We start from the raw sequence: 15,682 nt of genomic DNA, 5'->3' as shown, positions 1-15,682 counted from the left end.
TTATAAACATGTTTGAGACATTTCTGTAAAAATTCTCTGAAAACGATTTCAATATTGCAATATACATTTTTCAAAGAAATTTTCAGCGACTTTTCAATTTCCATTTTATTGAATGATTTTTTTCTTCCAGCAAGGATGTGTATATAGAGTACAAATAAGAATGTTTCTATAGGAGACATGCAAGTTATAAGGTTATATTATTAATTTTAGTATAAAAATACTTACCTCCAAACGACAAAATATGTACAACGTGGGATTTCCATGAGCAATTTCGTACTTTTCTTTGCATCTTTAATGCTGGAGCAATTTCACAATTTACGGGCCAATTAATTGCAATTTCTTCTTTTTCATCGATAACTTTTTGTAGTGTTTCTTTATTTCGTAATGTCTCATTTTGAAGCCACGACCAGTAGCCTACTGCGACTTTATAATCCTCGTTAATAAATTCTACTAATACGCACTCGCTATCTTTCATTTTTTTACGATAAAAGTATCTTGTTTAATAAAATAAAAGATATAACAGACAATATAAACGTCTTAATAAACATTCGACAGACAATATAAACAATGGCGAACGCACTGCCACACAGTCACACACGCTGCCGGCTGCCGGCTGCCCCGGACCGCGATTCCCGCCATTTCTGGCTCGGGAATGCTGGGGAATTGTTTCCCGGCTACAGCTGTTCCGCGCAGTACGGTATTACGGTACGCAATGCATGCTCCGCAACAGATATGTGGAGCACATGCACGTGAACGAGAGTACAATTATATCGTTCCATCTAAATATAAATTGTAAATTATGACATAATCACAGAAAACGCGCTAATTAACAATGAGTGTTAATAAAAAAGGACCGTATAAACAATACATATACGAGGAACATAACCCCGAAATACCAGCATCAACGGCACTTTCTCGAAAAAAAAAAATGATCATGTAAGTATTTTTAAGTCATATCTATTAATTAATTTAATTAATAATAAGTAAATTAATTTATACATTTCTTTAATATACAAATATGTCTTTATATATACAAGCAAAAATTTTTGTTTTTTGAGTCTTTATGGATACTTTTTTAGTTAAAATTGCTGTCAAGGTTTATATGTATTTTCTGTACAACTATTAATTCAATTTTTTTTATGTTTCAGATAGATTGAAGAGAATCCTTGTTCATCAGATGAGAACACAAAACGTTCAAAGTTGAGTCAAATAGAGGAGATCAATGTGGCTGGAAATAGCAATGAAGTAATAAATGAAGTCGCAATTAAATCTAATATACTTTCATCTGAGAAAGATTCTGATTCCGAGGGCCTCCAAAGCAGCGATGAAGAAGTAGATGACATTTTATCATGCTTAAGTTATACAGAAGATGATAGTTCATCATCTACAGATAACTTATCAGAGTATGAAATTGATTTGGCCTCTGACATGGACGAATATGAAGAAATTCCAACTGCTGATGAAGATGACAATAATGTTATTGATAATGCCAATGATCATAATCAAGATCCACACATGGAGCAGGTAATATACATGTACCACCTTACAAAATATCGCTGATAACTAGTTCGATGAAAAACTATTAAAAATAATTCATTATAACTATACAGAAAACTATAGACTTACCGTTTTCTATGTGATTAGTGAATATCGTTTTGAATAATTTTCTATTGGACATAGTTACCAAGAATTTGCTGATTTTTGTGCACAAATGAAGTCTTAATTATGCAATGTATAGTTGTGTTTTATACAATGCTGTTAAAAAATTTCCGAACATCTCATCCCAAAATTAAAATATTTCAAGTTTTATTGTAATCAAACATTTTCATGGGAAGAAATCTAAAAACTTATTTCAAAGAGATAATAGCGTTCTTTAAGATTAATTTTGGTATTTTTATTGGGGTGTACTTCCGAAAACCGATCACCTCCAATTTGAATGAAATTTTGTAGAAAGCTTCCTTTTAGCTTAAAATACAAGCCTGTAAAAGGAATTTTGGCGACTGCTACAAAAAAGTCATCTTTTTAAAAGCGAGATTCCACATGAGTTTGTAACTTTCCACGCGAAGCGAGGGAGACGGGGTGGGTGCGGGAGGGGGGGCCGAAGGCCCCCCCTTGCACCCCCCCGTGTGTGTGTGCGCGTGTGTATTTGGCTTGTTGTGCGACCTTGTTTACATTTGTTACGATTTGTTTACATTTTTTGCTAGCCGTTACTCGTGATCTACGTTTCGATTTGTGCTGAGTACGTATGTATCGTTCAAAGAAGTAATGTTAACTAGTAAGCTAATAAAGCTTTGTTTAGTATTTTTTTGTGTATATATTCTAATCTTATCTATTATTATATATATTTCCCTTATTATTATATTTTTCATTTTCTTTAAAGAAATGACTTTTTTGTAGGAGTCGCCAAAATTCCTTTTACAGGCTTGTATTTTAAGCTAAAAGGAAGCTTTTTACAAAATTTCATTCAAATCGGAGGTGATCAGTTTTCGGAAGTTTATCCTTTTATTGTAGTAATAAGTAATGTAAAATTTTCTCATGTTATAGTTTCGTCAAATACTGTACGAAGGATGCAATCTTTCAAAAGAAGAAAGCAAAATGTTGCTTGTAAGTTTAGCTCTTCGTCATCAACTGACCGATGCTGCGTTGGAATCTCTTATTCAAGTAATTGATTGTCATCTTCCTCGTACACATCATGGCTCCAAATATTTATTATTAAAGTCATTACCAGAAAATAAAGCGCGTAAATATTATTATTGTCCGGAATGTTATATGATATTGAATTTACGTACCGATAATCGAATGAAATGTGAAGTTTGTACAACAATTTACAAAGAAAAGTATCTCGATAAAAGAAACAATTATTTTATGCATATTCCACTCAGAGAGCAATTAATAGAATTAGTAAAGACTGAAGATTTTGCACAATTCCGAAAAACTAAAGAAATGGAAAGTGATATCGTTAATGGAAACATTTACCGTAATTTAAGAAGTAAAAATATCATTGGAGATAATGATATTATCCTCCAGTGGAATTCAGATGGAGTACAATTATTTAAGTCTTCTATGTCATCCATTTGGCCGATTTTAGTTACGATTAACGAATTGCCTTATCGTTTGCGAAGGCAACACATTCTCTTAGCTGGCATATGGTTTGACACATCTACGAAAGCAAATATGAACATTTTTCTTCAGTCATTCGTTGATGAACTTATTGATTTACATAATAATGGTTTTATTACAACAACATTCATGCATAAGGATGAAGCAATATGTATTAAAGTTCATACACTTGTAGCTCCTGTTGATTCAATAGCAAGGCCGATGATACAAAACATGAAACAGTTTAACGGCAAATACGGATGTTCGTATTGCTATAATAAAGGAAAGGTAGTCAAGACAAAAAGCAGGGGTTTTAAACATGTTTATTGTGGAGATGTTTATGCTTTACATCATAAATATCAACACAACAAACATGTTACAAAAAGTATTTCAAAAAATCATTCAGTAAAAGGAGTTAAGGGTCCTTCGGTAATACAACTTATACCGCTCTTTGATATAATTAAGTCTTTCCCGCCAGATTATATGCACAGTGTTGCGGAAGGCGTAGTTAAACAGTTTGTTATGGCGTGGTTTGATTCCAGCAATCATGATAAAGAGTGGTATTTAGGGAAATACCAACAAGTTTTTGATAATAAATTGACAAATATATTACCTCCATCAGAAATAACACGAATACCACGATCGTTCAAAGAAAATTGTTTAAGGCATCAGAGTGGAAGAATATTTTACTGTACTATTCATTACCTTGTTTAAGTAGATTAATGCCACAGAAATTTATTAAACATTGGCTACTTTTTGTATTTAGTATGTATATTTTTCTACAAACACATATTCCTGAAGACAAATTTATCGCTGCTGAACAAGCATTACGAACATTTGTATTGCAAATAGAAGAATTGTATGGCGATGATTTCATGAATTATAATATTCATTTGTTATTGCATATACCTGCATCAGTGAAAAATTACGTGCTTGGTCAACCTTTCATTTTGAAGGCTTTAATCGAACACTAAAAACTTTGTTCAATGGTTCACAATGCATAACGCAACAAATATCTAAGTTTTATTCTAGATTAAGGTTTATTAACAACAACAGATCGATTTTTACTGGCGAAAATTGTAGCTCGAAAGGCAAAGCTATTTTTGATAACTTAATGAAAGTGTGTCATATTAAAAGATGTATAGAATACGAAAATTCTTTAAAAGCATTTGGAATAAAAAAAGAAATAGTGTTAACTGTTATACAAAAACTTATTGTAGAAGAATTAATAGGGGAATCCGCCGAAAGCATGGCTTTTACTTTTGACCGATTTATTTTTAGAAATATTCTTTACCATACTTTAAATTATCCTAGATTATTAAAAAGATATAATAGTACAATATTAACAAAGAATGGATTGATATTGGATATATTACATTTATGTACCGTGACAAAAGCAAATGATGGAACTGAAACTAATGTATTATTATGCAAAGAATATAATATTTTACCAGAAGAAATATGCAAAAATAATCGGGTATCTTCCATAAATTTTAGTTTTATTACTAAAAAGACTGATAACATTAGAGGTTGCCTATTGGATATAATTAAAAGTAAATGCGTTGTTATACCATATTCCAATGAACATAAGCAATTTATCATACCTATCGTTAATACAATTGAAATCGATTGATTTCTAGAGACACGTAGACTGCGTTCCAATATTCACTGCCAGTACTAAAATTCTATAGTTTACGTGTGTGTCACGTACACTATAGATTTTTAGTACTGGCAGTGAATATCGGAACGCAGCTAGCAAGCGAAAGGTACGGGTGAACATAATGCGTATACACGTAGAGATGAATATACAGTGTACAATATTATATTATTATTAAGTTAGTGTTTTTATATAGTTGATGTAATGTGAGTTAATGTATTTTATAATAAATAAAATAATATATATTAAACAGATATATCAGATTCTTACGTATTTATATATATTGACCAATATATTATTATTATATTTATTTTATAAAAAAATATAAAAGTATTTATAAAATATATATAAAAATAATATAAACATTTTACTGTTTCATATCAAAACGGCAAACATCTTGTAGTACATAGATATATTTTATACTTTTTATATTTTATAGATATATTTTATACTTTTTACATAGATATATTTTATACTTTTTATATTTATTTACTTAGAAAATATGAAATTAAAAAATAATGAAATGTAGTGTTAATAAAAAGTGATACATTAAATTTAATAAATTTCAAACATTATTTATAAAATTAATTTATATACAACTGCATTGAAGTAAAAGTATACTATACCCAGATAGCAAAGTCTGTAGAAGCAGATCATGCCAAGCGTCTGATATCAATTATTGTTAGCAAAAAGGCTACAAATTTGGTACAGAAATTGTTATTACCGATAAAATCGACAAATTGATGTCAAAAATAGAGCAGATCCTGCTCACAGAATCTGACAGCAGATTGGCATAGAGAACCGAGCAGGATCTGCTAACATGACTTGGCGTCAAATTGTCGGCAGAAACCGAGCAGGATCTGCACGCGCGCATTTGACAGCAGATTGGAAGCAGATTCCGAGCAGAATCTGCAGCTTTCGTTCATTCATATAAAATAGAGCATTTAAAGGGTCTCGATTTCTATATTATTTTAATTAATGATAAACACACAGAAAACTGAAAATTTGAATGAAATATTTTTTATTGATTATTTTTACATTAATAATTTTTACATATCGCGCTCTTATGTACTAAATTATCATTATATGTTACGATTACATATATATATATATATATATATATATATATATATATATACATTATTACATTAAATATACAATTACATTTTATATACAATACAATATGTACACAATTATTACCATAATTAACACAATATATTTGGAATATTTTATATTATTAATACTATAAAACTTATTTTCGTGCTGGTATGCCTCGCGAATTTATGGGTATGTTCGAATATGCTCAGGATATCGATGTTCATCAGTAGCAGATTCAGGATTATCTCATGGCACTTGATGTCCGTCAGGAAAAGCCAATTCTGAACTAGCCCACGCATTATATTTTGTCGTGGATAACTTTGATTCTGTAACAAATGAAAATGCATTTATTTACTTGTATATATTTTTTTATACTTTTAAGGCTGCAATTCTTTTATATATATACACACACACACACACACACACACACACATATATATATATATGTATGTATGTATGCATGTATGTATGTATATGTATATGTATATGTATATATGTATACACGGCCAATGGATTATTTTAAAAGTTTGGCGCTGAAAAGTGCCGATTATTGCGACAACTGCGAGTTTATCCAACTCAGATGAATAAAAAGGGCACTGAAAAGTGCCGTTTAGCACTGACAAGTGCCGTTTGGCACTGAAAAGTACCGTTTGGTATTAGATAGAAAATGCCGTTTGCTCTCCTCGCGCGCACACGCGCGTGTAGTCCTGCTCATCGTAGTTCCCTGTGGGTCGCGTCGTAGTCCTTCTCATCGTGGTTCCCTGGGTCGCGTCGCAGTCCTCTTCGTCGTGGTTCCACAGGTCACGTCGCAGTCCTTCTCGTATGGTTCCACTGATCGCGTTGCAATCCTCCTCGTTGTGGTTCCACTGGTCGTGTCTCGCAGTCCTTCTCGTCGTGGTTCCACGGGTCGTGTCGCAGTCCTCCTCGTATGGTTCCACTGAATGTACATAAAAATTTATGACGTTACAAATCAAATTAGAAAAGAATTAAAATAAGAAATTAAATGAAAATTATTATACATACTTTGTCTAATCGTTGGTAGGTTCTTGATCTGTACTCGATGCGTTCGATGCTTCTTCGTTCCACAGATTGCGATCGATCCTTGGGCCGCCGGCGCGTGGAACAGTCTTCTTTCGCGATCGGCTCCTATGTCTCTCCTTGGACATTCTCAAGGCTTCCCGCATTTGCACTTGGAATTCCGAACGTGTTGGTTTCTCAAAATGCTTGTTTTGACACACTCCATCTAAAAAATAAAGACAAATTGCATTATCGTTAAGAACACACGAAGTAATAATTATACGTAAACAAATATATTTATCTCGTACCATAAATCGCCATAATAAGACGAGTATTGTATAACGATCGGTGTCCTTCACGGCCCCACCATGTAAAGGATGATGCGACGGAATCCTTTAAACTTTCCTTCAAGGAAAAGTTTACTGCTTCTCTCAAGTTAAATCCACCGATGTAACGGAAATAATTTACCTACGTATCGAAGATTAATGTAGTTGTATATTGGAAGGACTATAAATATGTAAAAAAGTAAAATTTCCACTTACGGCGTTGGAATATTCATCTTCTTCGATTCTCTCAAAAGCATCCATATCTCCAAGTGATGCTATTGGGAAGGTGGCCGGTTTTTGTGGTGCGTGACGGCGATCTTGAACGCATTTCCAGATTTTATCCAGAATAGAATTCATTCGTCTGTAAATAAAAGGATAAATTAATACAATGAAAATGTCATCAAACATATTAGTAGAGATTTGGTATCTAAATAAATATGACTCTTACTTCATTTCTGCTTGTACGGAATTTAAGCTCTCCTGTAGTTTCCTGTTAACATTAAATAACATTTAAAGATTAATAGTTCTATAAAGAAATATAAACATTTTTCAAATGTTTTCAATATATTTTTTTTGTTATATTAATTATAACAGATAACTTTTAAATTAAGTAATAACTAAATATGTATAAATTTACCGAATATCCGACTTTTCTTGCGTAAAATTACGTTGATGACTATGTGCCGTCGATCCTCCAGTCGATCCACCGACATACCAATTTTGCGAAGTCACTGTGTGTGTTCCAGAATTTCCATAGTCCTGAAAATGTGTAGAAGGATTATCGGCGTAGCTTATGTTTTCTGGTTGCAATGTATTATAATTATGTGTAAGTGTATTATGTGTTGTTTGTGATATGTCGCGGTTGTGAGAAAATGAGTATGAAGGTTGCATGTTTATGTATGATTGTGTGTGTGTTTCATTTTCTAATTGAGATTGCATAATCGTAGGATTTCGACCGGGTGATAAAAAAATCGTGTCAGATTGAGGGGCCGCTATATGTGATTCAATGTTCGTCTGTGGTGATTGAATGTATGTGTGAGTGTCTTGTGTAAAAGAATTATTATCGTTATAATGTAAATAAGTAGAATCTTCTGCAATAATCCTCTTGATATGTTGGACGTCTTCTTGAATTTCTGTAGCGCTGATTCTTCTTCCGATCCTTGCTTGTTTTGGAGGGTGAGCCTCATCCGAGGATGTTGTCTTATACCGGGACGGTTTCGAGATAACTCGCTTTGGTCGTTCGGACATTTCTGCCTGTATAAATATAAAAATAATAAAAAAAAAATATAAATACATATTAACTTATAGTACATAATATATAGAAAATTTATGTAACTACAGAAAAAAGAAAGCAAAAAATGAGTTTTTATAATTTTCCTAATAAAAAACTTTTAAACAATTAATAATTTTTTTTTATTATAAAAGATAGAAAATTAGAAAATAAAAACATTGAAATTATATATAATTGAGATATAAAAGAAAATTAAAATATAAAACAAATCATCATGCGATTTCTATCGGTTTTGAATGATTATTTAATATAATATTATAAATGATCTTTATATAATAATTCTTACCTCTATATCATTATAGTTTACTCATCTCCTTTCGCTCTCTTTATAAATTATACTGAACCTATTTCTTGATATTAAATATAATTTGAAATTAAAAAAATTAAAAAAAGGATGGAATATTGAAATATTAACAATATGATGATGATTAACAAGTCGATGAGATATATTTGAACATAAACCCACACCGAGACTATTAGAAGAAAATTGATAATAAACGTGCAAACATCATACACATTACTTATGAAAAACAGAAAAGATGAAAGACGAAAGCAATAAAATAGCGAGTATATAAAACAACATCCATTAACAAATATTTTATGTAAATGTTTGAAAAGAATGTAAAAATAAGAGAGACGACCCAAAATAATAAAGAAAAGGAAAGTGTTATAAAACACGATGTGTAAAAAAGAAGAAAGTAGCATATTTTCGAATATCTAAAAAAGTTAAAATTCAAAAAATTCACAAAAATACATCTTACATCCTCTCATGATGTATAATAACAGCGACCACATATTGTAACGTTTCCAAATGATTTTCTCCATCATTGTCCATCGATGTACAATTCCAAAAAGGCATTCTATAACATTTTGCATTAACTTCGTCCAAATGAATATAAAAAGATTCACTGCTTAACGCTGTACATTTATATACTCGAAAAGCCGAAGACACCATACCGACATCGTAAAAATTATCAATCTGTAAAAATTTTTTTACAGCTAAACGATAAGAATTATTATTCATAAGAATATTAAAGACGATACAAATTGATCCGTCATGTAAGATGCAGCAATTGTCACGTTCATCTATACTTAGCAATATTTCATTGAATTGAATCTTACGATACTGAGAACGATTACTACCATCATTATTATGCGATATAGATACACGAGGAATGGAGGAATCAAATTCACGATTATTACGATCTATACCATGAATCCGTTTTTCTGCCATTCTATTAAAAAACTGTTGAAGAGGTTGACTCGGTTTTCTACAATATTTCCTAAAAATTAACATGTTATTTTCATAAGGGAAAGCAGAAAATGAATCCAAGTTACCAAAACGTTTGACATCGTCAGTGAGATGAACAAGTCCGTGAACATTATAAGTATGAAAAGTTGAACCATAAAGAATTTCAGAACGGAGAACAAATTTCTGTAGCGCAAGCTCTGCAAATTTTAAATGTTGCCTCGATGGTGATTTCGAAACCAAAACTCTAATAGCAGCATGTAAAAATAAAAAATGTTTATACAATTGTTCGTCCAATATATTATACAATACAACTGGACCTGTATACAGCAAAAATTGACGAAATTCAGTTGCTTTAAATTTAGAAAAAGTATCGATAGATGTAGGGCGTCTTGCGAAATCCGAAGGGCAATAATTTCTAAGAATTTTTAATCTTTCAGATATGATAGAAATAGATCTTCCGGAAAGTTTCGAGAGTCGTGAATATTTACCATGGATCCACGCAGACAAAAGTTTTTTCATGACACCTAAACATACAAGATGCATATATTCGAAAGGTACTTGTGACACCATACCCATTGGTAGTGATGACAATGGACTTTTACCCTCTTTGTGATGATCCTCGTCTAAGCATCTAATATATTCTTCGTCAGTTCGAGGAGCATGATTAATACCACTGAAGACAATACGACCTTCTGTATGTATACCGGAAACTTTGCACTTAGAACAAGGTTGACTGGACACATGACTGCGGTGATTTAAAATGAAAGCTCTGGCTGGTGCATCAGCTATGAAACTTCTCAAACGTATTGGGATTTTATTTCCACGATAAGTAATTCCTCCACTAGACATGATTCTAATGATATCTGCAACAAATTTTTCAAAAAAAATATTAGGATCGTGTGGCTTATGTAAACCTTTATAGATTCCTATAACTATTGGCTTTGTACGTTGCATATTTACAATTCTGCATTGAATTGGCCAAACGTGGACAGTACCTGACTTATTCAAGTTACATCCACCCGTATTAAAATCCAATTCTAATTCCTTCACAGTGGATACGAATGGAACATCGAAGAGATTTTCTACTAATTTTTCCTCAACATCAAAGTGAATGTACTTCCCTGGTTCTACGTTGAATATAATAGCAGGATTTTGCGGTGTATTAAGAAGAGTTCTAACATCCTTTGATAAATAAGAGAAGCAGGGATGTGTTCGAAGAACAGATAGTATACTGTTGCCTTGAACATGGGTTATATTATTACTCACAAAGCAAGATGCTAAACGTTCACGAAATGATTCAGAAGAATTACTAGATGAGAATAAGGATACATCACTGAGATCAGAAACACATGAAGAAGAAGAGGAAAGCTTATCCTCTTCTAAATTATACCTAATATTGAAATTATCATTTACATTGAAATCAATATCAATAGAAGAACTGCAACTCTCAACAGGAATATGATAATCTTGTGTATTTTTTTCAATGATATTGGGAGTTTTAGAAGAAGAACAATTTTGTATGCTGCTTCTAACTTCAGACATAACCCTACTACGCTGTCTAACCGATAATCTATTTATTACTTTCCGCGAGACGGATAATTTTATATTACTTCGCTTCATACTTATCTTTTCTCTCTTAATAAATGCAGCTGCAAACGATGATCCACTGCTTCTTCTTGCTTCTGCAATATATTTTTATCTTTCACTGTGCGAGAACAAAGATTTCACCTCACTGAGCGACGGTTGAACTCGGCATGATAAAGTCCGCGAAACGTGCACAATAGCGGTCACTGACCGCGACTTTTCCGACCAATCAGAGATTCAGACAAAAATTATAAACTTTTATGGCGCCGAAATGTGGATAGGCTGAGCCATATTGTCTGAATCTCTGATATTCCTCCATTCCTCGTGTATCTATATCGCATAATAATGATGGTAGTAATCGTTCTCAGTATCGTAAGATTCAATTCAATGAAATATTGCTAAGTATAGATGAACGTGACAATTGCTGCATCTTACATGACGGATCAATTTGTATCGTCTTTAATATTCTTATGAATAATAATTCTTATCGTTTAGCTGTAAAAAAATTTTTACAGATTGATAATTTTTACGATGTCGGTATGGTGTCTTCGGCTTTTCGAGTATATAAATGTACAGCGTTAAGCAGTGAATCTTTTTATATTCATTTGGACGAAGTTAATGCAAAATGTTATAGAATGCCTTTTTGGAATTGTACATCGATGGACAATGATGGAGAAAATCATTTGGAAACGTTACAATATGTGGTCGCTGTTATTATACATCATGAGAGGATGTAAGATGTATTTTTGTGAATTTTTTGAATTTTAACTTTTTTAGATATTCGAAAATATGCTACTTTCTTCTTTTTTACACATCGTGTTTTATAACACTTTCCTTTTCTTTATTATTTTGGGTCGTCTCTCTTATTTTTACATTCTTTTCAAACATTTACATAAAATATTTGTTAATGGATGTTGTTTTATATACTCGCTATTTTATTGCTTTCGTCTTTCATCTTTTCTGTTTTTCATAAGTAATGTGTATGATGTTTGCACGTTTATTATCAATTTTCTTCTAATAGTCTCGGTGTGGGTTTATGTTCAAATATATCTCATCGACTTGTTAATCATCATCATATTGTTAATATTTCAATATTCCATCCTTTTTTTAATTTTTTTAATTTCAAATTATATTTAATATCAAGAAATAGGTTCAGTATAATTTATAAAGAGAGCGAAAGGAGATGAGTAAACTATAATGATATAGAGGTAAGAATTATTATATAAAGATCATTTATAATATTATATTAAATAATCATTCAAAACCGATAGAAATCGCATGATGATTTGTTTTATATTTTAATTTTCTTTTATATCTCAATTATATATAATTTCAATGTTTTTATTTTCTAATTTTCTATCTTTTATAATAAAAAAAAATTATTAATTGTTTAAAAGTTTTTTATTAGGAAAATTATAAAAACTCATTTTTTGCTTTCTTTTTTCTGTAGTTACATAAATTTTCTATATATTATGTACTATAAGTTAATATGTATTTATATTTTTTTTTTATTATTTTTATATTTATACAGGCAGAAATGTCCGAACGACCAAAGCGAGTTATCTCGAAACCGTCCCGGTATAAGACAACATCCTCGGATGAGGCTCACCCTCCAAAACAAGCAAGGATCGGAAGAAGAATCAGCGCTACAGAAATTCAAGAAGACGTCCAACATATCAAGAGGATTATTGCAGAAGATTCTACTTATTTACATTATAACGATAATAATTCTTTTACACAAGACACTCACACATACATTCAATCACCACAGACGAACATTGAATCACATATAGCGGCCCCTCAATCTGACACGATTTTTTTATCACCCGGTCGAAATCCTACGATTATGCAATCTCAATTAGAAAATGAAACACACACACAATCATACATAAACATGCAACCTTCATACTCATTTTCTCACAACCGCGACATATCACAAACAACACATAATACACTTACACATAATTATAATACATTGCAACCAGAAAACATAAGCTACGCCGATAATCCTTCTACACATTTTCAGGACTATGGAAATTCTGGAACACACACAGTGACTTCGCAAAATTGGTATGTCGGTGGATCGACTGGAGGATCGACGGCACATAGTCATCAACGTAATTTTACGCAAGAAAAGTCGGATATTCGGTAAATTTATACATATTTAGTTATTACTTAATTTAAAAGTTATCTGTTATAATTAATATAACAAAAAAAATATATTGAAAACATTTGAAAAATGTTTATATTTCTTTATAGAACTATTAATCTTTAAATGTTATTTAATGTTAACAGGAAACTACAGGAGAGCTTAAATTCCGTACAAGCAGAAATGAAGTAAGAGTCATATTTATTTAGATACCAAATCTCTACTAATATGTTTGATGACATTTTCATTGTATTAATTTATCCTTTTATTTACAGACGAATGAATTCTATTCTGGATAAAATCTGGAAATGCGTTCAAGATCGCCGTCACGCACCACAAAAACCGGCCACCTTCCCAATAGCATCACTTGGAGATATGGATGCTTTTGAGAGAATCGAAGAAGATGAATATTCCAACGCCGTAAGTGGAAATTTTACTTTTTTACATATTTATAGTCCTTCCAATATACAACTACATTAATCTTCGATACGTAGGTAAATTATTTCCGTTACATCGGTGGATTTAACTTGAGAGAAGCAGTAAACTTTTCCTTGAAGGAAAGTTTAAAGGATTCCGTCGCATCATCCTTTACATGGTGGGGCCGTGAAGGACACCGATCGTTATACAATACTCGTCTTATTATGGCGATTTATGGTACGAGATAAATATATTTGTTTACGTATAATTATTACTTCGTGTGTTCTTAACGATAATGCAATTTGTCTTTATTTTTTAGATGGAGTGTGTCAAAACAAGCATTTTGAGAAACCAACACGTTCGGAATTCCAAGTGCAAATGCGGGAAGCCTTGAGAATGTCCAAGGAGAGACATAGGAGCCGATCGCGAAAGAAGACTGTTCCACGCGCCGGCGGCCCAAGGATCGATCGCAATCTGTGGAACGAAGAAGCATCGAACGCATCGAGTACAGATCAAGAACCTACCAACGATTAGACAAAGTATGTATAATAATTTTCATTTAATTTCTTATTTTAATTCTTTTCTAATTTGATTTGTAACGTCATAAATTTTTATGTACATTCAGTGGAACCATACGAGGAGGACTGCGACACGACCCGTGGAACCACGACGAGAAGGACTGCGAGACACGACCAGTGGAACCACAACGAGGAGGATTGCAACGCGATCAGTGGAACCATACGAGAAGGACTGCGACGTGACCTGTGGAACCACGACGAAGAGGACTGCGACGCGACCCAGGGAACCACGATGAGAAGGACTACGACGCGACCCACAGGGAACTACGATGAGCAGGACTACACGCGCGTGTGCGCGCGAGGAGAGCAAACGGCATTTTCTATCTAATACCAAACGGTACTTTTCAGTGCCAAACGGCACTTGTCAGTGCTAAACGGCACTTTTCAGTGCCCTTTTTATTCATCTGAGTTGGATAAACTCGCAGTTGTCGCAATAATCGGCACTTTTCAGCGCCAAACTTTTAAAATAATCCATTGGCCGTGTATACATATATACATATACATATACATATACATACATACATACATACATACATACATATATATATATATGTGTGTGTGTGTGTGTGTGTGTGTGTGTGTATATATAAAAGAATTGCAGCCTTAAAAGTATAAAAAAATATATACAAGTAAATAAATGCATTTTCATTTGTTACAGAATCAAAGTTATCCACGACAAAATATAATGCGTGGGCTAGTTCAGAATTGGCTTTTCCTGACGGACATCAAGTGCCATGAGATAATCCTGAATCTGCTACTGATGAACATCGATATCCTGAGCATATTCGAACATACCCATAAATTCGCGAGGCATACCAGCACGAAAATAAGTTTTATAGTATTAATAATATAAAATATTCCAAATATATTGTGTTAATTATGGTAATAATTGTGTACATATTGTATTGTATATAAAATGTAATTGTATATTTAATGTAATAATGTATATATATATATATATATATATATATATATATATATATGTAATCGTAACATATAATGATAATTTAGTACATAAGAGCGCGATATGTAAAAATTATTAATGTAAAAATAATCAATAAAAAATATTTCATTCAAATTTTCAGTTTTCTGTGTGTTTATCATTAATTAAAATAATATAGAAATCGAGACCCTTTAAATGCTCTATTTTATATGAATGAACGAAAGCTGCAGATTCTGCTCGGAATCTGCTTCCAATCTGCTGTCAAATGCGC

At 32.1% G+C, this 15,682-nt stretch overlaps 4 protein-coding genes across 11 annotated transcripts; 2 read left to right on the top strand and 2 right to left on the bottom strand.

Moving 5' to 3' along the window:
* Window positions 1–714: 714 nt before the first annotated feature.
* On the top strand, window positions 715–3,944 carry LOC145960777 (uncharacterized). Its single transcript, XM_083080479.1, has 3 exons — window positions 715–936; window positions 1,149–1,524; window positions 2,545–3,944. The coding sequence occupies exons 2-3, from the start codon at window positions 1,429–1,431 to the stop codon at window positions 3,811–3,813; spliced, it is 1,365 nt and encodes a 454-aa protein (XP_082936605.1). The 5' UTR covers window positions 715–936; window positions 1,149–1,428; the 3' UTR covers window positions 3,814–3,944.
* Window positions 3,945–5,884: 1,940 nt separating this feature from the next.
* LOC145960779 (uncharacterized) lies at window positions 5,885–11,518 on the bottom strand. 5 transcript variants are annotated; one of them, XM_083080488.1, is made up of 8 exons: window positions 11,367–11,518; window positions 7,835–8,453; window positions 7,646–7,687; window positions 7,414–7,558; window positions 7,180–7,339; window positions 6,878–7,097; window positions 6,502–6,685; window positions 5,885–6,180 (listed from the first exon to the last, which is right to left on the bottom strand). In XM_083080488.1, the coding sequence occupies exons 2-6, from the start codon at window positions 8,443–8,445 to the stop codon at window positions 6,883–6,885; spliced, it is 1,173 nt and encodes a 390-aa protein (XP_082936614.1). In that variant the 5' UTR covers window positions 8,446–8,453; window positions 11,367–11,518; the 3' UTR covers window positions 5,885–6,180; window positions 6,502–6,685; window positions 6,878–6,882. The 5 variants fall into 5 exon arrangements, with proteins under 5 accessions (XP_082936614.1, XP_082936613.1, XP_082936611.1 ...); XM_083080487.1 differs by having other exon boundaries at window positions 5,887–6,180; window positions 6,502–6,791; window positions 7,835–8,451; window positions 11,363–11,518; XM_083080485.1 differs by lacking the exon at window positions 11,367–11,518 and adding an exon at window positions 9,250–9,379 and having other exon boundaries at window positions 5,887–6,180; window positions 6,502–6,791; window positions 7,835–8,451.
* Window positions 9,246–11,364, bottom strand: LOC145960775 (uncharacterized). Its single transcript, XM_083080476.1, has one exon. The coding sequence runs from the start codon at window positions 11,358–11,360 to the stop codon at window positions 9,246–9,248; it is 2,115 nt and encodes a 704-aa protein (XP_082936602.1). The 5' UTR covers window positions 11,361–11,364.
* Window positions 11,519–11,642: 124 nt separating the features above from the next.
* LOC145960778 (uncharacterized) lies at window positions 11,643–15,420 on the top strand. Of its 4 annotated transcripts, none has more exons than XM_083080483.1 (8): window positions 11,643–12,057; window positions 12,856–13,472; window positions 13,620–13,661; window positions 13,749–13,893; window positions 13,968–14,127; window positions 14,210–14,429; window positions 14,516–14,805; window positions 15,127–15,418. In XM_083080483.1, exons 2-6 carry the CDS (start codon window positions 12,862–12,864, stop codon window positions 14,422–14,424), a joined length of 1,173 nt encoding a protein of 390 aa, XP_082936609.1. In that variant the 5' UTR covers window positions 11,643–12,057; window positions 12,856–12,861; the 3' UTR covers window positions 14,425–14,429; window positions 14,516–14,805; window positions 15,127–15,418. The 4 variants fall into 4 exon arrangements, with proteins under 4 accessions (XP_082936609.1, XP_082936608.1, XP_082936607.1 ...); XM_083080482.1 differs by having other exon boundaries at window positions 11,643–12,532; XM_083080481.1 differs by having other exon boundaries at window positions 11,643–13,472; window positions 14,622–14,805; window positions 15,127–15,420.
* Window positions 15,421–15,682: the final 262 nt, after the last annotated feature.

Source organism: Camponotus vicinus, unplaced genomic scaffold (genome assembly GCF_025532165.1).
Source record: "Camponotus vicinus isolate PSW18456_S1 unplaced genomic scaffold, iyCamVici1.0 SCAF_10, whole genome shotgun sequence".
Classification (NCBI taxonomy): Eukaryota; Metazoa; Arthropoda; class Insecta; order Hymenoptera; family Formicidae; genus Camponotus; species Camponotus vicinus.
Note: the sequence above shows the minus strand (reverse complement) of the source record. Positions and strands in the feature narration are given on the sequence as shown.